Raw genomic sequence first — 26,179 nt, forward strand, 5'->3', positions numbered from 1 at the left:
TTCAAAGGGTTGGGCACGTTCAGGTGACAGCATTCCTGCCACTCACTTGATTTTGACGAACTTCCGACATGGCACGGTGTTCCTCACACACGTCTCGGTCAGGGGGTCTATGTCTTCCACGATGACGAATGGGGCCTCCTCCAGGGTGACGATGCTGAGATGGTTGTCATCCGGCTCACAGTCGGAGAAGGACTTGTACCTGGGCCACACGGCGTGCCTCAGGCTCAGCGTATGGTTCTCCCACTTGCCCACCTGCAGCACAAACACAAAGACACAGCTGTGCTTTCTTCCGCCGCTGATTTCTGGAGAGGCAAATCCTTTCCCTGCCAGAGACATCCATCCGTCTCAAGGGCCTTTCTGCCACATATCTCGACATATGCATCTACTTCTGTGCTAAGACAAACGGGCATAAAGAGAAAACAGAATATGGGGCAGTTCTCCATCCCAGCCCCCCTCATCCCCAGAGGAATCAACCTGCATCTCTGGAGGCAGTGCCCAGGCACTGATACCTTTACAGCCCCGCAGGTGGTTCTAATGTTCTGCCAGAGTTCAGGACCACGGATGGCAAGGAAACAGCATAGACTTTTAGAATCAGAGAGGTCTGGGTTTGATTCTCCGACTGTACCACTTACTAGCTGTACAACTCTAGGCAAGCTCTTAATCCTAAGATCTTCTGTTTTCTCATCTGTATAATGAACACAATTCCCCCTACTTCCTAAGGATGCCATGGGAATTCAATAAAGCAATACATGAAAGGCAAAAGCACAACATATGTACTCCATATTGTTTCTAAGCATAAAGGAGAGAAAGTGAAAAGGAGAAAGAAGAAAAAGGTGCTAAGATGAAGGAAAAGAGAAAAAGGGAGAGGAAGATGAAGCTAGAGAGTGAAAAGAAGAGGAATGGGGGTTGAGACAACACAGAGAAGAGATGGAGCAGGTGGGGAAATTAAAAGCATCATTTTGACCCCAGATACAGTTCTATTTAAGTTGCAAATTAAGGTGAACTTTTATTAATCCTGCACAGAGGGGAGACTGTCACTGCTTAGCGTACATCAAGACCTGTCAAAATAGAATCGATTGTATTCCCTCGGAGCAGCAGTCGGCATCTTAGTGCAATCAAATTGAAGGCTGTATATTTTGAACCTTAATTTTATTTGACAGCTTATTGGCGCTATTCACATACACACTGGGAGGAAGCTGCCCCCGCACCGCTCTTTCTCCCTTCTCCTCCTGCTCCCACACGCCATTGCTTGACACCACAGGTCACCGCTTTATGTGTAATACCAACCTCGAGGAAAACACCTCGTGTGAAAAGCTAAGTGCCAAATCCAGGCTTGTCTGTGTTGACAAGACCCACTCACCTCTCCTCCTGTAATGTTTAAGTGTCACCAGAAATGAATCTCAAACCCTTAAAGAGAATTCAAACATGCCGGACACCAGGAGAGGTGACAGGGTGGGAGGAGAGAAAAGAATCAGTGCTCTCTAAGATTACCTCATCATATGGGCTGGAAAATTTTTGCTGGCTGTAAAGAAACATTTCCTGTGGCTAATTACAAAATTGTCCAGCATTGCTGATACATTTCTTTTTAAGATAGGATGGCGAGTAGAGCAATTTGGTTAAACACACACACACATGTTCATTTATTCATGCTATGATATGTAACAGGCTGGGGAGAATGTTGAGCGCATCAAATTCTTCATTCATTCGACATAGATTTATTGAAGACCTACGATGTCCCAGTGCCAGCCTAGGAATAATGATGGCTAAAACAGAATGACTCTTGCCTTCTTGGAACTGTCAGTCAGTTGTACGACATAGATCAAACCAAAAATACTGAAATATGCAAATAGATAAAGAAATATACAAGTGTTTCCTTTTGGAACATGTTATACCAATCCCTTTTCTTTCCATTTGCCTTGGAAGACTCAAACACAACCTTCGAGAGAGGGTGGGTAGTTCAGTGGGTAAGAGAATGGCTTTTGAAGTCAAACAGAACTAAGTGTAAATCCTGGCTTCATCCACTAGCTGAGTAGCCTTGGGAAAGTCATTCAACCTCTCTGAGCTTCACTTTCTCCATTTGTAAAATGAAGAGAGCAACAGGGTATGACCTTGAAGACTGCAGTAAGGTTTGAATGAGCCAAAAAGTACCAAAAATATAGAGCACAAAACCTGACATGGCATGTAACACATATGGTGGCTGCTATTGTTTTACTATTGTTGTTAACATTTAAAACATAGCTGAACTGTCACCTTATCTGTAAAATCATTCCTGCTTTCCCTAGTAATAAAGAACTTTGCGCATATCTCCACCATAGCACTTTATATTATAACCTCAATGACATAACTTTTGAGCACTCCTGTACAGTCAGGAAATGTGCCAATATCACCACTTAGTTTAATTCCTACAAATTCTACATGGTAAGCATTATTATTCCAACTTCGTAGTTCAGGAAACTGAAACACAGAGAGGTTATGTGACTTGCACAAACTCACACAGCAATAAGTGGTGGAACCAGAGTTATAACATGGGGTTTTCTGAACCCAAAGGTGCTTTATCGCTATGTACAGTGTTTCTGTGAATTGAGCTACAGTAACCACGTTATAGCTCCAACACTCTTCCTTCCTTGCAGACATGTTTACTAAAGTCCCAAGATAATCTAAATTAAGGCAAAGACTAGCAGAATCTTTGGTGATGTCATTGACCACATCACAACCCCCACACCATGGGAGTCAGGCAAAAGTTTCAGTCCAACGCTCACTCATGGAGAGAAAAGTTGCAAAGGTTTATGAGCCCCCAGAGTGCAATAACTTCCTAAATCTTCTCCAAGTTCTACTCCCTGTTCCTGACACATCCAAGTATCCATGGGTCAGCCAAGGAGGTTGAAGGTGAGTGGTAGGTAGAGAGAACTCGATCAGGAGCTGAAGCTGCTGTGTCAACACTGCCCTAGGTCCCAAGAGCTCTTACCTTCTTTTCTCATCTGATAGACCCTTCGGCACCCCACTGCAAACACCAAAAATCTCAACTACTAAATCGTATATACCAGATAAAGGAGAACAGACATTCTTCACTTTCCCTGCCTATATTCCTATTTACAAGGGACTATAACTGAGGCCAGTGTTTGTAGACAGGTTTAGCAGAGTCATTCATTCCGTAAATATGTGTTGAGTGGTTACTAGGTTCCAAGCACTGTGCTAGACACTGAGAATACTGTAATGTAAGTGATAAAATGTTTGCTTGCATGAAATTTTTGTGCTAACTGAGAAGACACATGAGTCAAATGATTACACAAAAACATATGTTCATACAAACTGGGAGGAAGAAATGAAACACGGGTCTAAGAGAGCATATAGGACAAAAGATATCAGAGACATCTTCCCTGAGGAGGTGACACTTAAGCTGAAATTGGAAATTCAGGATGAGTTGCATCATGGCAGTTGTGGGAAGGAATTGTGGAGGAGCAGAGAAGGAAACAGCACTCCAGATAGGTGGAGACCAGAAAATGCAAAGCCTTGTAGGCTCTATTAAGAAGTTGGGATTTACGTTAAGGGTTTGCTACAGACTGAATATTTGCGTCCCTCCAAAATTCATAGGTTGAAATCCTAACCCCTAATGTGGTGGTGTTAGGAGGAGGGGTCTTTGGGAGGTGATTAGGTCATGAAGGTGGAGCCCTCATGAATGGGGTTAGTGCTTTTATGAAAGAGGCCCCAGAGAGACCCATTGCCTTTTCCACCATATCAGTATGCAACAAGAAGATTGCTGTCTATGAACCAGGAAGCAGCTCTCACCAGACGCTAAATCTGCTGGCACCTTGATTTGGACTTCCCAGTCTCCAGAAGCATGAGAAACAAGTTTCTGTGGTATAAGCCACCCAGTCTATGGTATTCTGTTACAGCAACCCAAATGGACTAAGAGTCAATCAAGTTCAATGGCCAGAATGGAAAAAGATTTATAGAAGTCACCATGGATATATGTCCATATATAACCTGCCTGAAGATGGAAGCTTCTTTGCCTACTCCAATTTTATTTTTATTATGGAAATGTTCAAATGTATTTAAGAGTAGAATCATATAACGAACCTCTGTATTCCCAATGTCCAGCTTCAATAATTAGTACTCATGACCAATCTTGTTTCATTTATACTCCCACTCACTCCTTCTATATTACAGCAAAAAAAACCCATTATATAATTTATTCATAAATCCTTAATTTGATTTAAATATCTAAACATCATTTGCTTCACAATATTATACCTCAATAATCTACAATAATCTATGTGTTTATGTATATGTTTTACTTATGAGACTATGTTTTCCCAGTCTAGCAGGAATTTTATATGCGTAATGATTGGTTTCTATGTCCACAGCTTCTAACTCAGGGCATGCCACATGGAGGGACTTAATGGGTAGTTTTTGGTGGAGTGAATAAACATACAGCCTGTATTTTTTACATGTGCATGAGTCAGAAAGTGTTAGAATGATTAATGTGTCCATATGTGCCTCAGCTTTGGAATCTTGTACCCTAGGCAAAATATGGAAGTATCAAGGACCTGTATTCTCTCCCTTGCTCTTACTGCAACTTCAGCCCCCCAGACTCAGAGCCATTGAGGGTGGCCGTCTGAATAGCCTTTGGGTATTAAATTTCCCCAGAGAAAGCAAACAGCATCATCCTAACACCATTTTAAAAAGGGACTCCAGCCACCAGAGTATTCAGGGAGAAAGGAAGAACCAATGGGTTGAATCCTGAAGACCTCAGTTTCAATTGTCATATTGTTTCTGCTTGTCTCCATTTTCACAGTGGCATGGAGTATGTATGCTCCAAATGCCTTTATTTAGAAGTTATATCCAAAATGGAAGGACCCTGTGCACTTTGAAGATGGCAGCCAAAAATCTCTCTGCTCCCACCTTGGACGTGATGGTGACTCTTCTGCTATTCTCTAAACTGGACCTTTTTCCTGTTCCCAGTCCTCTCCATAAAAGTGAACACCACACTCAGCTGAGTCTGTAACTTTAGATCAGCAGTCCTGACTCATAAAAGCTATTCTGAAGTGTGAGCCAATACCAGGGTTGCACCACATTTCCTCCAGCAGTGCTTCCAGGAGTAAGGTTTCAATCCATTTCCTCCAGCAGTGCTTCCAGGAATAAGATTTCAATGCATCAGAGCAAGTGAAATCATACAGTCCTTGTCAATCACATGCTATTTTTGGAGCTTGGAGGGAAAATGAAGTTCCAGGACACCTTGCCAAACTTCTGGTTATATTTATACACAACCAGGACAGGCAACCACGCTTGTGTGTGTGTGTGTGTGCTGTATACATGTACATGTATATGCACATATGGATCCCATTGAGTTTTCAGGCATCAACTTCATTGCTACAGAACCCCTCTCTTCTCTCCTTTACATGGCACAGGACAAGAGGGTTCAGAATCATTAATACCACAGGCTTAGAGATCAGACAGATGAACAGGTTCAAATCTTGTCACTGCTTTAGCCATGTGACCTTGAACAAGCCACATAATCTTTTTGAACCTCAGTTCACTCAATCACCAAATAAAAACAACACTTCCATTTCATATGCTGTTATGAGGCTTACTTATAAGATAATAACAACAAACATCTCTTAATGCACAGTTCCTGGCACACAGAAAGGTCTCCATATGTGGTACTATTATCATTAATTCAACATTTGTTAAACTTATCTTCAGGAAAATGAGCCTCTGTAGCAGAAGAACTAATTGACAAATGGAGATCTGAGTTTCTTCAATGGCATTCCCTTGACTTTTGACCTCACTGATTGGGTCTCATTCTCCTCACTGTAACAGGAATGAGGGGGGTGGGTTTGAATCAGATAATCTCTAAGGTCTTTCAGGTATAGCACTCTATGTAAAATGCAAGGATAAGCTGCCCTCCCAAATCTTTCCTGATTTGAGCTCAGGGTAATGAGTACATAATTAGAAGAGGGGCAAAGGTGGCACTCCTTCCTTGATGTTTAATTCTGTATGGCAACCATATATTAGGGCAGTCTTGCACCCAGGGTGAAAGGACAGCAGAAAACAGCCAAATGGCAAGCTATCTCTAAAAAAGGTGGCAGGATGGTTCTGAGAACCAGTTAGAAGACTGAGGAAAGAAGAAGATGGTCAATAGAGCCCTCTTGGATAGTAACTCTCCACGCTGCACAAAAAACAGTGGTACTCAAATCTGAGGGTTTTCTCAAAGCTGGCTCTTCCTCATTCTCTAAAGAAGGGCATGAGTTCAAATCCTGACTTGTCCATTCCTAGCTGGGGCACAGTGGGCAATAATGACAAAGTCCATTGTTAACACTGATTAGGGCTTTACTATGTGTTTCCAGGAGCAGTGCTAAGGGTTTTTCATTCATTATATGACTCAATCCTCAAGGCAACTGTAGGACATAGATAACTATAATTATCCCCATTGCATGATGAGGAAACTAGGGCTTAAAAATATTATGTTTCTTGCTCAGGTCAGATCATAAGGCTCACAGTGAGAATTTAAACTTAGTCAGTGAAAACCTCTAGAGCACAGCGCAATCACTACCTCCCTTTTTGAAATTTAGTTTCTTCATATTTTAAAGGTTACAACAAGGCCACAGAGTTGCTATAAAGATTACATAAGATTCACGCCTGTAATCCCAGCACTTTGGGAGGCTGAGGCGGGTAGATCACGAGGTCAGGAGATCGAGACCATCCTGGCTAACATGGTGAAACCCCGTCTCTACTAAAAAAAATACAAAAAATTTGCCGGGCGTGGTGGTGGGCGCCTGTAGTCCCAGCTACTCGGGAGGCTGAGGCAGGAGAATGGCGTGAACCCGGGAGGCCGAGCTTGCAGTGAGCCGAGATCGTGCCACTGCACTCCAGCCTGGGTGACAGAGCGAGACTCCATCTCAAAAAAAAAAAAAAAAAAAAAAAAAGATTACATGAGATGATAAAAATAAGTCTTTCCGTTTCTACTATTCTGAAAGCTTTAATAATTTCTGTAATCCTAGAAATAGACACATGAATAACATGCTACTTTTATTATCTCCATTTCATAGATGAGGAAACTGAGGCATGGGGTTTAAGTAATTGTCCAATTCATATGGTTTGAGAGTGGCAGAACCAGGATGTGAACCCAGGACTCATTTTTAAGTCTGTGAAAAAAATGCAACTAGAATTTTCTGCTGAACAAAAAAAAAGACTAACTTTACAATGCAGAAATGTGACAGATGTGATGTCAGCTCAATGGTCAAAGCCAATATTGACAATGATAAATCATTCTAATAGTACATAATAGTACATATCCTTAATATGATGTGAGGATAATGGCGTGGTGTTCTACCTGTGTGGTCTTATAACCTCGGTGTAATTATAAGAAAACTATCAGAAAAATTCCAATGTAGGGGTATTCTAGAAGAAATCTGACCAGTAGTCCTCCAAATTGTCAAGGTCATTAAAAAACAAGAAGGTCTAAGAAAGTGTCCTAGCCAAGAGGAGCCTAAGGCAATATTACGATTACATATCATATAGGATCCTGGATCAGCTATCAGGATGGAACAGAAAAAGATTAGATAAAAACTAAGGAAATCTGAAAAAATCATGGGTTCTAGTTGACAATAATATACGAATTGACTCATTATGACAAATATACCATACTAATGTCAGGTGTTAATAATCAGAGAAACTGGGCATTAGGTATGTGAGAAGTCACTGGACTATCTTTGCAAGTTTTCTGTAAATATAAAACTAGTTAACCTAAAAAGTTTATTCAAAAACTGTTTTTGAATTCAAAAGGGAGAGTTTTTTAAAAACAGCAAATATGTTCTCAGACACAGAGTAGCAAAGTTGCCAGGAGTTTGAACTTTGGAGCCAGCCACTCTGGCTTCAAATCCCAGCTGTACCACTTGTGAGCTGTGCCACTTGGGCAAATTGCTTAATATCTATTTGCCTCAGTTTCATCACCTGAAAATAGGATGATGTTAATAGTATAATTCACAGGATTGCTGAGAGGACTAAATTAATGTATGTAAAGCCCACAAAGGAATGCCCAATGCTATGTGCTATGTATTGCTATTTTGTCATTGTTTAAATCAATGGGGAAACAATTTTAGAGTAGAATTTAGATTATTTCATGTTTTAACTTCATAAGAGCTTTTCTTGATACTAACTTTAGTTTACTTTAGATACAGTTTTTACCATGTCAGTAGTTTTAGCCATAAATCACACTTTTCTCCACATTTCTCCCAAGGGTTTCACAATAGCCTTATGCTGTTTTGCTTACCTGTCATTCATTTATCAGATTTTTGGTTATAGCATATTCATTTTCCCTTGGAGAGATGCTGCCCTAATTTAACGAATAGGCACGTGTCCTTTATTTGGCAAATCAGTACACTGATTGGCTCAGGAATGTGCATGTGACCTAAGCTAAGCCAATGAGAGTTTTCCCTGGGACTTTTGATGGAACTATCAGAACAGGGCAGTCATGAGAGAACAACTTATCAGAAAATAAATACTGAGCTAAGAAATTGAGAGAAGAAAGCAATAAAGTGGGGATGGCATTGCTTGAGTTCTTATAATAACAGTAAAAATTGACATTCACTAGGCACTTCTTATGTATCAGGCACCATTCTTAGTGCTATTTTAATTCTAATAAACTCCCTATACGGAAGAGGAAGTTAGGGAAATACTTTTTATCTCTATTATGAATTTTTTTGGTACTTAAAAACAGTTCTCAATTCAACAAAATAGGTTGTGTGGGAGGAGAAAAAAAATATTTACCTTTAAAATAAACTGAATTTTGGTGATAAGCCTTTGAGTGTTTTCAGAAATATACTGAAGTTGTGACGACAAAAATAATAATAATAATAATTGACCGCTGATGGAGAAAAGTGATTTTGCTAAAAGAAATATAAAAAGGGTAGATTAACTTTGTAATGATATTTAATTCCTATTAATAAAATTTAAATACAGTGCTTTTAGGAAACTAATTGCTCTTCAGCTCCTAGAAAGAGTTTTTTTAAAGGGCAGTGATTACTTATCAAAATGTTCAGCCAATATGTTCTTAGAGCAGAGATAATTTCATCTCCAGAAATTGTATGTCTCAAGTTAATATACACCTCTTATGTCCGGATAAATTCAGAGGGATGTTGCCGAGGCTGCAAAAGGCTGGAAGAAATTAGATTAATAGATGTGCGTGGCTCTTTCAAAGAGATCTGAGTGTTTTATCTTATTTGATCTATTTATGAAATGCTTACAAGAGACAATTAAAATAACCTCATCACAGGTCTCCTGGTCTCTGAAGCCACCTCCTAAAAAACAAATATCTAAACACCAAAATTATAGATCTACTCCATGCTCAAGTCCCTCCATGTCTCATGCTGCCTACAAAATCAAATCCAGACTGCTCTGTATAGTAAAAGCTCTTCTATAATACAGGCCCAATCAACCTCACTATTCTCTTTTTCTCACTTTCTCTCTCTCATTCTCACACACATCGTCACACTAAAACACACACACATCTGCCTTTGCACACACACTTATACCTACACATATTCACAATTAAACATGGAAAAATTCATAATAGAGATAAAAAGTATTTCCCAAACTTCCTCTTGTGTATAGGGAGTTTATTACAATTAAAATAGCACTAAAAACAGTGCATACATAAGTGTCTGATACATAAGTGTCCAGTGAATGTCAGTTTTTACTATTATAAGAACTCAAGCAATACCATCAGTACACCTACACATATATGTATACATATTCCTATACATCTATACATGAACCTCTACATAAAAGCACACTTATATACAGGTACATTCATGCCTACCCACGCTCACATTATAATCATATACACTCACACCCACATGTACAACTACAAATACACACATACCTAACACAAACACATATACTCAAACCTCTACACACACACACACACACAGAGAGAGAGAGAGAGAGGATATGAAGCTACAATGATGCATACACTTTTCACAAAACACACCCTGAACGACACCCACTTTCCTGCCTATGCCTACACTATTTCTTCTGCCTGGAATTCTTCTCCTTATTATCTCCCCCTACTGAAATCCTACCCACTCTTTTCAGGCCTAGCTCAAATGCCAATACTCCCATGGAACCTAATTCTCCATCTGGAATTCATTTTTGCATTTTCTTTGCCTTTAGAACACACTTTCCCCTCACTTGTTTATTCATGAGCCCACATGCCTTCAGTGCTTTCCACTGTGCCGGGTAATGCTGGAAGCCCTGGGGCTACGGTGGTGAACAGTCCTCAGAGAGGTCTATCCTATCCCTAGAGTTTCCAGTCTCGGTGGAGAGAAGTCAAAGCTTAATAGCAATGAAGTGAATGAAGTGAGACAAATGCTATGCCGGGAGCAGGCACAGGATGCTGTTGAAGAACACAGCTTCCTAATCTGGAAGAGAATCCAAAAAATGCTTCTAACAGGAAGTGGCTTCCAAATATGAAACAGGCATGGTGGCTCGCGCCTGTAATCCCAGCACTTCGGGAAGCTGAGGTGGGCAGATCCCTCGAGATCGGGAGTTCCAGATCAGCCTGGCCAACATGGTGAAACCCCATCTGTACTAAAAATACAAAAATTAGCCAGGCATGGGTCTGTAATCCCAGCTACTCGGGAAGTTGAGGCATGAGAATCACTTGAACCCAGGAGGCGGAGGTTGCAGTGAGCCGAGATTGCACCACTGCACTCCAGCCTGGGTGACAGAGCAAGAGTCTCTCAAAAAAAAAAAAAAGAAAGACCAAGGGAGTTAGTAGGTTGCCTGTTATGGGGTTTTATCTTTATCCTATGGGCAAGTGACATATGTAAGGGATGGGGATGAGGACTTACTGAAGACCTTACTGAAATCAATCCCCCAATTAGAAGTGGATTAAACACTTCTTCTCAATGTAGTGCAGAGATAGAGATTGTAGCTAGAAGATTCGGAAGGCAGAGTGACAAGCTGGGAGATGGCTGCAGGATCTGGATGACACAGGCCATGATGGTCAGGCTGGTGTGAACTCAAAGTGTAAAATCAACAGAAAAGAGATGGGCTGTAGGGGTGGGGAATGAGGGCCCAGTTTGCCTCGAATTATGGTTTTGTAGAGTGTCATGGCTGGCCAGTCTTCCTCAACCACGTGATCCATGTTCGATATAGTATAGTGCTCACCCACAATGCAGTTCAATAAGTATCCGCTGAACTGAATTCAATTCTGACTGTAGCATATCATCCATTTTTACTTACAATTCAGAGTTTAAAAAGGGAAGTTGCCTGTTTACTCATCTTCTCTCCTTGGAGACAAGACAATAGGAATTGCAAAACTAAAAATCAGACAGGAAATTTATTAAAACCAACAACAGAAGCAGAGTTCAGGCTGCCTGTGCTCTAGTCTGGCTGGACCCAGTTAGCTCATTGGGTGGTTTCATAACCATGGGGAAACAGGCTTTAAAACAAACACATTGAGCTTGCAAACCTTCGGAGTATGTTTCACTCCAGAAAATAAGCAGTGATTTACTCCCAAGCTGGAGAAAACATGAGTAATTAACTCTTCAGGAAGATGATGTTAAGGAGGAAAAACAAAGCAAACGGGAGACCAATTTCTCTCCACCTGAAATATAAAGTCTGCCAAAGGACATGAGATAAATGGCCGTGAAGGAAATTTAAAATGATTTAGTGTCCATATTTATTAAAAGTAGCAACACGGATTAGCATCACTTCCATGCCTCTGAATGCACATCTGACACACAAACAAACCGATCACAGGTTAACACATAAGTAATTCTGGGTCTTGGGTTGCTGCTTGAAACCAAAAGCAGATCTAAATGTAATTGATCCAGAAACAACAATAAAGATATCTGAGCCACTGCTGTGGCTTGATATTAGGTTGACATATGCTGTATCTGGAGGACTTTGCAGTTGAGTTCAGTGATGTTTTTTAAACCAATACCTGATCTAAAGAGTATCCCAGAAAACCAGTCTGCTGAAATCAAGCGTCACTTTGGAACTCAATTTTCCCCTATGTGGTATGCACAAACAAGTTTCTATGCAGAAATTACTAAAGAGCAGGTGTGGGTCAAACCTGCTCTGTCTTCACTGCCATGAGCCTTGGATGGCTACCGGCAGAGTGAAACTAAGAACTGCTTTTCAGATATTGAGGTAAAGTGCCTGCTTCCTCTGAATGCACTGTTTTAAATGCAACGATTGGAGGTGGTGGGATTATGAAGCTTTGGCATGAATAAGAACCTTTCCTGGAAGCTGATTAAGAATGCAGACTCCTGTATCTCTGGAGTGTTGGAATCAGTAGATCTGGAATAAGGTGTGGGATCCTGACTTTTCAACCAGCGTCCTAGAGTCATTCTGCTCCGAGTGGTCTAAGGACCCCATTTTAAGGAGCACCAGGAGGGGAAGACCTATGACTAACAGACAGGATTAAATAAAGCATAAGAACAAGATGGAAATCTTTCTTCTTGGGTTACTTATGTAACCACTGGCAATTGCCAGCAGATCTAAATGAGTTTAATCAGCTATTAGAGCCTTAATTAAATTCCTCTCAGTTGAAATTTCAGAATTGCCTAATTGTTACACAGCTCACATTGGAGCAGTAGATTTTTTTTCCTCCTGTAATAACTGCTCTCAAGATAATCTAGTATCTTTATGGATAACAGCATCAACTGTCTTAGAACCCAGTACTGATCTGGTAATTCATAGAAACGTGTTTTGATTGTTATTTCCATGAACAACCCGCATCTCTGCTTCCATTCTCCTCTTGAGGCTCAGCCAACAGGGGAAGAGCTCAATGCTTGTTCAATCTCAAATTTAAAAGCGGAAAAATCTTTGGAACAAAGAGCCATCATTTTCTTCAGGAGTTCATGCATAATCTTCAGTCCTCCAGAGTTCCTTTGTTGCCAGATCCCTGGGGAAAGATAGGAGTCCTATTTCTTTGGATTACTTTTAATTCTTTGTGTGCTCTTAAAAGTGATGGGTTCTTGTAATTAGCTAAAAAGTTAATAGTGTTTTCTCTCTTTTGGTTCTACCTTGGAGTAATATAATGCCAGAGACTTGAAAAATCAGCAAAAATAAAAAAGGAGCTCTTTCATAATCATGGATTAATTTTTTGAACTTGCTCTTGGGAGTCCTTCATTGTGCAAGTTCCATATCAGTCCGTCTTCCATGGGCTGCAATAATAATTATTAAACAATTAACGAGTATAATTGTTGGCATTTATTGAGGTACTGTGATCACCCCAATGGGCATTTTCTATTTTACCCTCACGATCCTCTGATAAAAACGCCATTATTAGACTCGTTTTGTATGTTGGCAAACAGGGAATTTAAGTGACTTGCCCAAGATCAAACAGCAAGTGAGAAGACCTGGAATCTGAGCTTGGACTTCAGGGCAGGAGCTGTTACCACTGCCTGATATTTCCAAGGCTGCCATCCTATTTGCTTTGGGAAATATTAAGGCAAACATGAGCAGTTTGCTTTCTTAAGGGAATATTTCATGGATCAGTTGGGAAGAGAGTATTAATAATTAGCACCATGCAGCACAGTGATGTCCTGAGAGTTGGAGAAGCCGGGTTCTGGCCCCAATATGCACAGTCTTCCACTTTGGGAAGGGGCAACATTTTATTTCCATGTGGAGCACAGGAGGTGGGGAGAAAGCAGCCAGAGGTGGTCTTACAGTTTGCTTTTATGCTGACAGTTTTACTTCTTCCATTTGCCTGTGAATTGACTCTTCTGAAGACCTTGAATTCCACCACAGAAAATACCTCTAACAGCAGAGCTGCACTGAGCCCTACTTTGCAGGCTTGATGTTGAATTCCACTGCTACCAACATGGACATCCAAAAGGCGATCAGAACAGCAGATCAGGCAGAGAAAATCAACTGTTCAAATGTGGACCATGTGTCAATTAGGTAATTTGGGGGTTTCAACCAAGAGGAGTGTCATTAATGCTCTAGCAGCTGATTGGACTTCTCCCTTGCCTCTGTGGTCATCTCCATCCATTACATAAGGGGCCTTAGAAAGGAGGATTTCATCTTCCTTCTGTATCATGATATATTTGAGATATTGTTGGCCAACACAACACAATTCTGTTTCTATATCTGCATCTGTTATTATAAAAACCCAAACATAAACTTGGTTGAACTTAAGGGGCTGCTTCTTGGAGGAGAAAACTAGAATGCATATAGGTCTGCAAAAAAAGTTTAGGAGGAGATGTGAAGGTAACTGGGACAATCACAGAAACAGGAATTGGGGCTGGGGAAGGTTAAACACATAACACTGGATGAGAACTTGACCTAAGGACAGTCCTTTATTACGGTAACAGTGATAACTATTATTATTTTTTAATACCTGCATAAAGACAATTTAGAAATATGGTAAAGGTTTTTGTTTGACCTTCTAATGTACTTTTTCTGGGTAAATTTCAAAGATCAGCATAACATCCAATTGTAAAATAAATGAAATGCCATTTGCAGTCTGGCAGAGTAAACAGCTCTTTTGGGGAGTATTTACCTGAACGATATTAAGAAGTTCTTGTTCCCTCAGCAAACTTGCCAATAAGAGTTAGAAAGTGGCTAAGAGAGGTAGACTGTGATCCTGGGCTGACAGCTGAGAAAGCCTTTTATTTATTGTGATAATCAATTCATTCTTACCAGCCTGAAAATTATGACTGAACATGACTATAGATATGACTTTTCTTACTCTATGGCAAGTTTCTTTTTTAAATGAAAACCTTGAAAAGTGGCAAAATGTGGGGCTGAGTGTGTAACAGTTTATAAAAGGAGATAAGTTCCAGGTAATTAAACTGCAGGCTAAGGAAGCACGAGACTTCAATGCATCAAACCTGACTTGAAGGATCTAACAAGTCAAAAGCTGATGGATTTCCTCACTCAGCATTATGTAAAAAGCCAATTCCATTTGGATCTCAGCCCTGAACATTCAAAGTTAACCTCATTGACTGTGTCTGCAGAGTTTTGCAATAAGGTTACAGAACCTGGAGGTATCAATCAGTGGAACAGCATTTCATCCCCCTCGCCTGTGAAAAGTTATTGCGTTGTGAGAGGTGAAATGTCTAGAACTCGGTAGCAGGTCTCTGATGGGCATTTGTTCTTCTGTATCTGGGGCAAAATAATAAATTTAAGTTTTTGAGATGGACATTTTCCTTCTTCCAAATGAAAGGGGTTGGTGCCTGAGGCCCTGCTAGTTATTATGAGGATGCTAACCAAAGCCGTTGCGCATGGGTGAAATCCATCGTTATGATGAAATGCACACTGATGAGAATTTCAATTTTCCTTAGATAAGATGGTATTTTGACAATCATTTTTCTTTGCTCATCTCTGGCCCAAAACTACTTTGCTCCAGGCTTGTCTGAGCTCTAAAGTATTCCAACAAGAGGATCATTTGAAATACTAAAGCCAACAGAAGATTTAATAGTGAGAAAACAGTAATAAGCTTAACGACAGCTTTGCCCAGTTAAAAACGTGATTATTCTAAGGCAGTGGGGGAAGAGGAGGGTTCCCTTGGGATGGGATGGATAAGACTTGCTATTTTTGAAAACTAAGCCTAAGTAACCCACCACTGTCAATCCAATTTCACCCAAACCAATTATCCCCATCTCAGACAGTAATCAACAATTTGAGAGCCCTATGGAGCCACTGGGAGAAATGAGAATCATGGTGACCAATCAGGAAGCCTCTCAGCATTGCTTTTCCCACTGAATTATTAATATATTGGCAAACACAGCAGTTTAAAAGAACCGTGCATTTGGAGTTGGAAGACCCAAGTCCAAGTTCAACCATGATACTTATGAGCTATGTCACATCAAAACCTTTCAAACTCACACAAATTGTAGCCAAAAGCAGAATCTCAGGATTCCTAATTACTCCAAGTGTTACAACCAATAAACAGAACTATTCTGTAGGTTTTCAGTTCCTTAGGGTTAGATCACATGCATTCATCTTGCTCATTCATTCATGGAGTGCCTACTATGTGCCATAAACTGTTCTCACACTGGTGACGCAGCAGTGAATAGACTCTAAACCTGGGGTCAGCATACCACAGCCCAAGGGCAAGCTGTTTCTGCACAGCCCACAAGCTAAGAATGGGTTTTCCTTTTCCATTTTTAAATGGTTGAAAAAAATGAAAAGAATATTTGGTGACACAATTATAAAATTATATAAGATTTGAATGTGAGTGTCCCTAAATAAAGCTTGATTGGAACACAGCCATGCTTATTTCCTTACATAGCCTCAACGCTTGCCTTTGCACTAAAAACGCAGAGTTGAGTGCTTGCCATAGAGAGAGTATGGCCCACAAAGCCTAAAATATTTACTAGCCAGCCCTTTACATAAACAGTTAGGGGTTTTGTCAACCCCTGCTCTAAGTCCTTATCTGTAAAGGATCCACTCACCAGTGAGGAAGATAAAATACAATGCCCTCTGAATTAATCATACAATAAAACAGAAAATGCTAACAGCCAAAGGGTGAAAGGTGCAAGAAATGCAGAGGGCTTCAGAAGTGAGAGGCAGATCTGATGAGGGAAGGAAGAAATCATGAAGGAGTGCAATGGAGGGGAGTTGTGCAGTTTGCAAAGGACCTGAAAAGTCAGAGTGGAAAGAAGGGATGTGTAGGATCAGAGAACAGCATGCACAAAAGCTTAGAAGCTGAGTTTTAATGACATGTTTGTGAACTAGGAAGTTGTCCAAACAGGAAGAAACACAAATATATAAAGGAGAAGAGAGGGAAAGAGGAATAAAGGGATACCATAGGACAAGATTGAAGAAGCCCTTGGATATTGGGCTACAATCCCTTTATGCACATTGGCATTTGGTTGCATTTAAGTTGAAATTGGCAATTGGCCTTGGGAAATCCCTCTGACTCAACACCTGGGGATAATATTGGTGATTTCATCCACATATGGCTAGGACTTAGTACTCCTCACATATTTTGAAATTGTCCTATTTGCAAGTAATTGATGTCATTTCATAAACACATCCATACTTGTCAGAGCATTTGGATAAAACTGAAGGCCAGTTTTTTTGACCATCTCTCCACTGACCACCTCCGGTCCACTGTAGCCACCCATTCCTATGGGTGAAATTCACTTAGAACTGCTTGACTTGAGTGACTCTAAATTTAGAACCTCCAGTCCACTGTAGCCACCCATTCCCATGGGGGAGATTCACTTAGAACTGCTTGACTCAAATGACTCTGAATTCAGAAAATCCACAGCTCTCATTCAGGTATTCTTATGTCTCCTCTCCAGCGTCATCCCTGGTCTCTATCTTCTCTCAATCAGTCTATTCGTTCATGCCTTCATTTCTTCCCGATTCCAACTTAGACCTCTTTATCCATAACATTAACAGATTTCTTGTCATACCCACAATTTTCCTGCCCCCACTTTGTCTTCCTATCACACCCACCTGGCAGCACCGTCCCCAACTCTGAGTCAATCCCACCACTTCCACACCTGTAAAGCAGCAAGTACAGGTGGAGAATATCATATAACCACATAGATTAATGTCATTTCAAATTTTAGGACTCCCTCTCTGGCTAAAAATCTTTCTTTTTCCTAATTGCATCTCTCCCATTCCCTAGAAACTATTTCAAACCTTCACACCTGCCCACAAGACTGCAAAGCTGCCAGCTCCAGCCCCACTCCCAGCTGATGAATCTGCCTCTTATTTCAGACTCTATGGACAACCCACATCACCCACAAACTCACCTGCCTCTGCACACATGTCTTTCTTCTCCCCTCTTTCAGTAATAAAGGAGGCATCTCTCCTCTAGCCTAACACGCATCCCAGCCCTTGGGCTCTAGACACATTCTCTTCTGCACTGTCCTTGCCTCTCAAACTGACCTAAGACCTCCAGTGGTTTTCACTAAATCCAACAGGTGCACTGCACATAAGCCCCTCCTCTGCATTTGACAATGGGACTACTCACATCTTTCTTGAGTTCTCTGCCCTAGACTGTCAGGACACTACCATTACCCAACTGTTTCCCACCTCATTGGCTGATTCATCTCTGCCAAAATGCAAGCTTCTCTTTCTCTGAACACATCTGACTTGTCTTTCCTCTCCCTCTTGCCCCCAGGACATCCAGGCTCAGGCCTCGGCCTCTTCTGCTCCACAGTCTCCAGTTATCACCTCTCTTGACAGCCCCTGATCTGCTGCCTTTCCCCCATTCTTCTCTACTGCCTCCGAGAAACCTCAAACTCAGTAGGCTTAGAGAAGAACTCAGCCTCTTATCTTCCACCGTAAAAAATAGTTTCTCTCCCATCTGCCATATAGGAGTTCTTGAAATCCCAACCATGGAAATATCCATTAATTCATCTCTCTTCTGCCACCCCCATATATATTAAATCAATCACCAAGCCTTGATAGTTCTAATATTTGAACATTTTTTACTGCTTTCCTAACTCACAGCCACCACCCTCATCCAGGCCTTCACCTCTCACTGGTTTATGACTCAGCTTCTTAGCTGGCCTTCTTGCTTCTGGTAGATTTGCTCTTCATCCCATTCTCCAAACAGCAGCCCAAACCATCACTTTATTTTTTATTTTTTTGAGACAGGGTCTTATTCTGTCTCCCACGCTGGATGCAGTGGCACTATCTCAGTTCACTGCAACCTCCACCTCCCGGGTTCAAGCGATTCTTATGCCTCAGCCTCCCAAGGAGCTGGGATTACAAGTGCGCACTACCACACCTGGCTAATTTTTGTATTTTTAGTAGAGATGGGGTTTTGCCATGTTAGCCACACTGGCCTCAAACTCCTGACCTCAGGTGATCTGCCCGCCTCAACCTCCCAAAGTGGTGGGATTACAGGCATGAGCCACCGTGCGTAGCCCAAATCGTCACTTTAAATACCTCTGTGTATCTGGCCCTTCCACTCCCCAGCTTGTGGCCTTTTAATGGTTCCCCACTGCAGCTGGAATCAACTGAAAATACCTGACCATGGTCTAAGTGACCTGGCCTCCTCCCCAGGCCTTCCCTTCCCTCTGCATTCATGACAGCCTCATTTTGACAACCAACTCCTGGTTCTAGCCCTGCCCCACATCAACTCATGAATCACACAGAACTAATCACAGGCTTCTGAGTACATCGAGCTTTTCTCTCAGTGCCAGGTTTCAACACGCTACTCACCCTGCCCAGAAAACCCCTTCCCACTCTCTGCCTGGCACTCTCCTATGTGTCCTTCAGAACTCAACACAGAGGGCAGCTGTTCTGGGAAGCAGCCTCTAATCCCATAAAACTGGGCAGGTAGCCTCTCCTTTCCCTACCTCACTAGCTATTGTGAGACCTGCACACTCATCTGTCTGCCCTAGTGGACTCATTGAGGGTGGGACTGTGTTCTGTTTGCCTTTATGTCCCTTGCACCCAGCCCAGGGCTGCTTACATAATAGATGCACAAATACCTATTAAATGAACAAGTTAGCCAGGAGCGGTGGCTCACATCTGCAATCTCAGCACTTTGAAGGCGAGGCAGGAGGATCACTTGAGGCCAGGAGTTTGAGACCAGCCCAGGAGTTTGAGACCAGCCCAGGCAACATGGCAAAACTCTGTCTCTACTAAAAATACAAAAATTAGCTGAGTGTGGTGGTACATGCCTGTAATCTCAGCTACTCGGGAGGCTGAGGCATGAGAATCACTTTAACCCGAGAGGCAGAGGTTGCAATGAGCCTAGATCACACCAATGCACTCCAGCCTGGGCAACAGAGCAAGACTCTGTCTCTAAATAAATAAAACAGACAAGTTAGCACACAGAGGTACCAACATGACCACCATAACTATGATCTTCCTGCAGTCAATTATCAACTTTAATTATCTCTTCTGGTAATAGGCCCTGAAAATGATGTGGATTTTGGAGTCAGCCACATCTGGACCTGAATTCCCAGCTCTTCTGCTTACCAGCTATATGAACTTGACTAACTTTACTTCTTGGACATCAGTTTCCTTATATGTAATGTGGGCATAATAGGAGTAATCACATCATATTATTCTCATGGAAATAAATAAAGTAGTAACTGCAAGGCACTTATTGAACTATCTGCCACATAGTCCCTGCTCAACCAGGATTAGGTGTTTTATTATAATCAGGGATCTTAGAAGGATGACATTAACTCATGTTTGTGAACCAGCAGTCAGATGTCTGGCCCACAGAAGGTATTTAGTCAAGGTTCCTTCCCACCTGCAATGTGCATGTTCTTGTAAGCTGAATGGAGGACACTGGCACAACTCCAGAACAGGCAGGAACAAGGCATTGTTTTTACCAAAATTCCAGGCCTAGGGCTTGTATGCCAAAATGAAACTAAGGAAATGTATTTGGATTTTTTTTTCCCCTGCTCTAAGAGGAGACAGATCTGCTTTTCGCTTACTGCTCTCTATTTTGGATAGAAAAAATATCATCTGTTAATATAATTCTGTGCATGGAGAAGAAGGCCCTGCCAAAAGCCACTTGGTGTTATTTTCACTCTACCAATAAATCCAAAGGCCTGGCAATTATTTTTAATTCCATTTGCTAGTTTGAGGTTCTGCATGATTAATGCATGCCATTAATTTCAGAACTATAAATGTAACCCAAGCTTTCTTGGATCCCTGTGTCAAACAGTGTGACCTTATGCATACACTTGCTAGTGTTTACCGGGCTAAGAAGCTGTATTGGGGAAAAAATGAAAAGAAATAGAAAAAAAAAGATAGAAATTTCAGATAATAGACACACTAGAAGACACATCCTAGCCAGAAAGCTGCGTGTCATTATGTGGATAATAATACAAAAGTCCTAGAGTTAATATAGCTCTTTATGGGCTAGAAGTTGCTGGTTATTTTCTCATTTCACTTGACCATCACAGCAGAGTCACATAGATGTGAAAGAGATATTATTACAATTTTTCAGAGTGGTAAACTGATGTTCCTTCAAGTAACTTTTTTTTCTTTTCTTTTTTTCTTTTTTTGTAGAGATGGAGTCTCGCTCTGTTGCCCAAGGTGGAGTGCAGTGGCATGATCTTGGCTCACTGCAACCTCTGCTTCCCAGGTTCAAGCAATTCTCCTGCCTCAGCCTCCTGAGTAGCTGAGACTACAGGCACACACTGCCATGCCTGGCTAATTTTTTGTATTTTAGTAGAGACAGGGTTTCACTGTGTTGCCCAGGTTGGTCTCGAACTCCTGAGCTTAGGTAATTCACCCGCCTCGGCCTCCCTAAGTGCTAGGATTACAGGCATGAGCCACCATGCCTGGCTCAAGTAACTTACAAATTTAAGGACTATTCTCATGTCTCTTTTCCAATGTCATTTTGGCCTCTGGGCTCTGGACCCCTCTATTTTCTCCCAATCAATCTGCTCATTCGTGACTCTCCATTTTTTCCCTATTACAGCCCAGATCTCTTTATCACAGCAACAGATTTCCTGCCATGCCCACAATTTTCCTGCTCCCACCTTGTCCTCCTGTCACACCCACCTGGCACCACCCTCCCCCCAACTCTGAGTCAATCCACCACTTCCTCACCTGTCAACCACCAAGCCTCATTCACAAATTACAGCAAATATGTGAAAGAACCAGAAACAGTTTTCTGGCTCCTGGATGAGGACTTGCTTAACTGTATGTGTTGCAATATATTCATACATATGCAGGACTTAAAGGACTCCTTGAAGACACTTGTCTCTAAAACTTTGGACCCAGGTCCTTTGATAAAAGAGAACACTGTCAATAGACTTTTAGAAATCCACTGAAAATGAAAAAAAAAAAAAAGGTAAAACAACCCTAAAAGTGCCATTTAAAAGTCTAGAAGTCTAGAGTCTAGATTGCACTTTGTATATGCATAATAGTTCCTGTTTATTAAGATCTTTCTAACTACGTTCCAGGCCTCATGCTAGATACTTGGCATGTATATCATTTATGATGCGTCTGAGCTATGAAGTGGCTGGGTGACCATGTTCCAATTAATTCACTTCTCTGGTCCTAATTTTTCTCATCTATAAAATAATATGTACCATTTGGGGTTGTAGTGAACATAAAATGTGGTAATGTACATAAAGTGGTTGGCTCAGGACCTGTGATGGAATCACAGTTTAAAAACTATTAGGCACTTTTTTTTTTGGAATGATGCAAGGAAAACTAAGCTCCATTCACTTCCCACTTAAATTCTCTATCTCCCACAACATGGCACAATTGCACTTGCTTTGTAGAATTTGATTGAAGAAAGTAGCAGAAGTTAGTAGTCAAAGCATGGGCTTCGGAGTCAGACAAATGGGGTTCAGAATACGGTTCAGGTTAGCGGAAATTAACTTGTTCTCTGTTCCTTAGACTTCTCATTTATAAAATAGGGGCAATAATAGTGCCAATATCATCAGGATTTTGTATGAGTTAAGAGAGATCATGCATCTAAAGTTCTGACTCACAAAAAGCATTTAATAAATGGTGGCTTTAATATCCTCACAGGAACCCCAAGGGGTGGGTATTATCATTAGCTCCATTTTGCTGTTGGAAACAAAGAATGATAGATTTCCAGAATTAGCCGGAGTCTCACAAATGTTACCCCTGGCCAAACTCAACAGTGTAAATGTTGATCAAACTCGCTCTCTAACCCCAAACAGCTCAGCTCCTAACCGGTGCCATGCTCAGTGAAACAGGGGAGGAAGTCACCAGCCCACTTCTCCTGACCATGATGCTGTTCTCTCTTTGTCTACATAGACCAGTCACTTCATCTCCTGGCATTGATTTTGTATTTTGGGCTTCTGATCAGACACATCTGTGTTTCTAGCTTTTGTCCCCACTGATTTATAGTATAACTTGATAGATGTCCCATCTGTATTTTTTGAATCCTCATCCATTTTCAATGAGATGACAATGCCTCAATGCAAAGCCTCCATGTCATTTTGGTAATGAAACTCAAATCTTTGGGTAAAGAAAATGTGGTATATATACACAATGAAATACTATTTAGCCATAAAAAAGAATCCAATCACATCTTTTGCAGCAACATGGATGGAACTGGAGGCCATGATCATAAGTGAAGCAACTCAGACACAGAGAGACAAATGCTAGGCCAGATGTGGTGGCTCACGCTTTTAATCCCAGCACTTAGAGAGGCCAAGTGGAGGGGTGGGGGAATCACCTGAGCTCAGGAGTTTGAGACTAGCCTGAGTAACATGGCAAAACACTATCTCTACAAAAACAAAACAAAATAAAAACAAAAAAACTAGCCAGGCATGGTGGCACGTGCCTATAGTCCCAGCTACTTCTGGGGCTGAGGTGGGAAGATCACTTGAGCCCAAGAGTTCAAGGCTGCAATGAGCCATGATTGCACCACTATACTCCAGCCTGGGCAACAAAGCAAGACCCTGTGTCAGGTGTTAAAAAAAAGAAAGAATGAAAGAAAAAGAAATAAGGACAAATACTGCATGTTCTCACTTGTAAGTGGGAGCTAAATAATGCATACAGTTAGATGCAGAATGTGTAATGATAGACAATGGAGACTCAGAAAGGCAAGTGGGTGTGAGGGAGGAGGCTGAGGGAAGAGGCTGAAGAGAAGCTACTTAATGGATACAATGTATGTTATTTGTGAGAGGGATACTCAAAAAGCCCTGACATCACCACTATACAATCTATGCATGTAACAAAATTACACTTGTATACCCCATACATTTAAACAAACAAAAAAAGAAACCCAAATCTTGTTGTATTGATTCAAGTCACCAACCTGAATGCCAAAAGTGGAATGAGACTGGGTGCAGTGGCTCCTGCCTGTAATCCCAGCACTTTGGGAGGCTGAGGCAGGAGAATCCCTTGAGCTCAGGAGTTTGAGACCAGCCTGAGAAACAAAGGGAGACCCCCCCCCCATCTCTAAAAAACAACAACAACAACAACAAACAAACAAACAGAAAAGAAACATCTGTGGAATCTTTCCTGGTCTTAGAGAAAACAAAACAAAAAAGTGGAGTGAAATGTTTACTATTCTTGCAGAAGAAGGCTGAACAAGTCTCTTCTCTAAATCTTAGTCTCTTCACCTATTAAAAGCAGGTAAATGTTTCTGCTTTCCCTGTATACAGCATGGATGTCAGGATCTGATACCCAAAACTAATTGTTGCCCTCCTTTCCTATGTTAGATCTGCCTGTCCTAGTTTCTTCAAACACACTTTAATTGTGGAAAGAAAACATATGCCATCAGCTATAATCTGCTGGACCACAGAGGCCAGCACGGTGGGAATCAATAGGAATTAGGATTCTTCTGATTCAAATTGTTTGTTTCAATGTTAAAGTTAAAGACAACATAAGTGAGAGGCCATTGGTTTCTATGAGTCATTCTACAACTCCCTTTAAGGGAATACGAGTTGATTCTCTTGTTTTTCCCCAACTTTAGATTTTTTTCTCATGGGCATTTCCAACGGAGTCTTTCTCCACATCCAGGGAAGTCAAGATGGCTCAGCCTCTACTCTTCCCATCTCAGACAGGCCCACTCAGTGTTTCTAATTTGCAGAATTATACTTTAAATGGAAGGAATATAGACTCCAGGAATATGATTTCGATGAGTTTTAAAGCACGTTTTCAAAAGACAATGGCTAGATAACAAACCATATGGTGGAGTAATAAGGAATAAAGGAGCAGTTTACTGCAGGGGTGGGGACTGATTTACAGCTTCAGATGTGCAGAGGAATGCTGATTCGTTTTGCACAAAAATGCAAGAGACTGATTAGGAGGCAGATTTGCATACATCTCAGTGGGATGCTCTGAGCCGAGCTCAGAAACAGACATGTGGTTCAGCAGGGAATCTTGTACCTGTAATAGTCCTTCTTGCCAACCCTGGGGGCACATCCACTGTGCAGGGATGGGGGGACCCCCAACATGAGTTTTCATAATTAAAGCACTGACAGCCTTCACTACTGATATATGAACGCCACCCATCTCTACCATAAGGTACTGTAGAAACAAAATGGACTTTGCAGTCTGGCAGACCTGAGCTAGAATCTAGACTTTGCCATATACTTGCTTTGTAACCTTAGGCAAATCAGCAATCATCTTAGAGCCTCAGTTTCTTCATATGTAACTGGAGGGAGGGGGCAGGAGTGATCATACTCATCTTGAATGTCTGTTAAAAGAGGATCAAGGCTGGGTGCGGTAGCTCATGCCTGTAATCCCAGCACTTCAGGAGGCCAAGGCAGGCAGATTGCCTGGGCTCAGGAATTTGAGACCAGCCTGGGCAATCTAGCAAAACCCTGTCTCTACAAAACATACAAAAAAATTAGGCAGGTGTGGTGGCACACGCCTGTAGTCCCAGCTACTTGAGGGTCAGAGGCCGGATAATTGCTCAAGCCCAGGAGGTCGAGGCCTGCAGTGAGCCACTCCAGGGAGTGCAGCAGCATGAACATGGCTCGCTGCAGCCTTGACCTACTGGGCTCAAGCAATTATCTGGCCTCAGTCCCCACAAGTAGCTGGGACTACAGGTGGCTCCTCACTGCAGCCTCTCGTCTCTTAAAAAAGGGTGTGTGGGGGAATCAAAGTGGTGAATCTATAGCCCCTAGGCCATAATCATCATCATATTTTTTTTTTATAAAATATGGGTAATTATCTCAAGGTACAAGGTCTTCAGAGTCTAGAAAGCACATTAAATCCTCCACAGCTTAGAGACCAATGCTGAGAATATGCAACCTCTTTTTATCTCTATTTCTCCCCCTGTTCCAAACCAGGTTCCAATGCCAAGAAAAACAGGGTAGTGGAATGGGAAGCTTCTGCTGCCAATGGCACAGATGAGGAAACCAAACTGTAGCTACAGAGGCAGGCTGACAGAGCCACTTGTAGCCAGAAGCAGATTGCTGGGGGGAGCAGCTCTCTGTTCTGTCCATTTTCTTAGGGACAGATGTCATTCCTGTCTGTTCCATCAGCAGGCAAATGGGGAAATAATAGAACAGAGACAATGGAAAGAAAGTGAGAAGCAGGTCCAGACAGCAGCCACTGAGCTCTAGTAATTGTGGGTGGGGTAGGGGAAAAATCTAGCTGCTGCTATCAGATGCAATGTGAAATAAAGAAAAATAATGTTTGTGGTTCAGTTACAAGAATGGATCAGATGACTGTCACCCTTTGGATAGCTCTTCTTTATCCTTTAGGACTTGGGTCCTAACTTAGGTCTTTCAGGAAGTTTTTTCACCTCCCCAGTGCCCAGGCTGGAGTAGGTGTCCCAGTG

At 41.6% G+C, this 26,179-nt stretch overlaps 1 protein-coding gene across 4 annotated transcripts in view; it reads right to left on the reverse strand.

Annotated features, from left to right (window-relative positions):
• The window catches only part of GRIN2A (glutamate ionotropic receptor NMDA type subunit 2A), a 428,905-nt gene that overhangs the window by 95,679 nt on the left and 307,047 nt on the right, over positions 1 to 26,179 (reverse strand). For all 4 annotated transcript variants that reach the window (XM_054668020.2, XM_054668019.1, XM_016928499.4 and 1 more), the window contains 1 exon segment: positions 47 to 252. In XM_054668020.2, the coding sequence (XP_054523995.1) occupies positions 47 to 252 (206 nt within the window).

The sequence above is a fragment of the Pan troglodytes genome, chromosome 18, assembly GCF_028858775.2.
Source record: "Pan troglodytes isolate AG18354 chromosome 18, NHGRI_mPanTro3-v2.0_pri, whole genome shotgun sequence".
NCBI lineage: Eukaryota > Metazoa > Chordata > Mammalia > Primates > Hominidae > Pan > Pan troglodytes.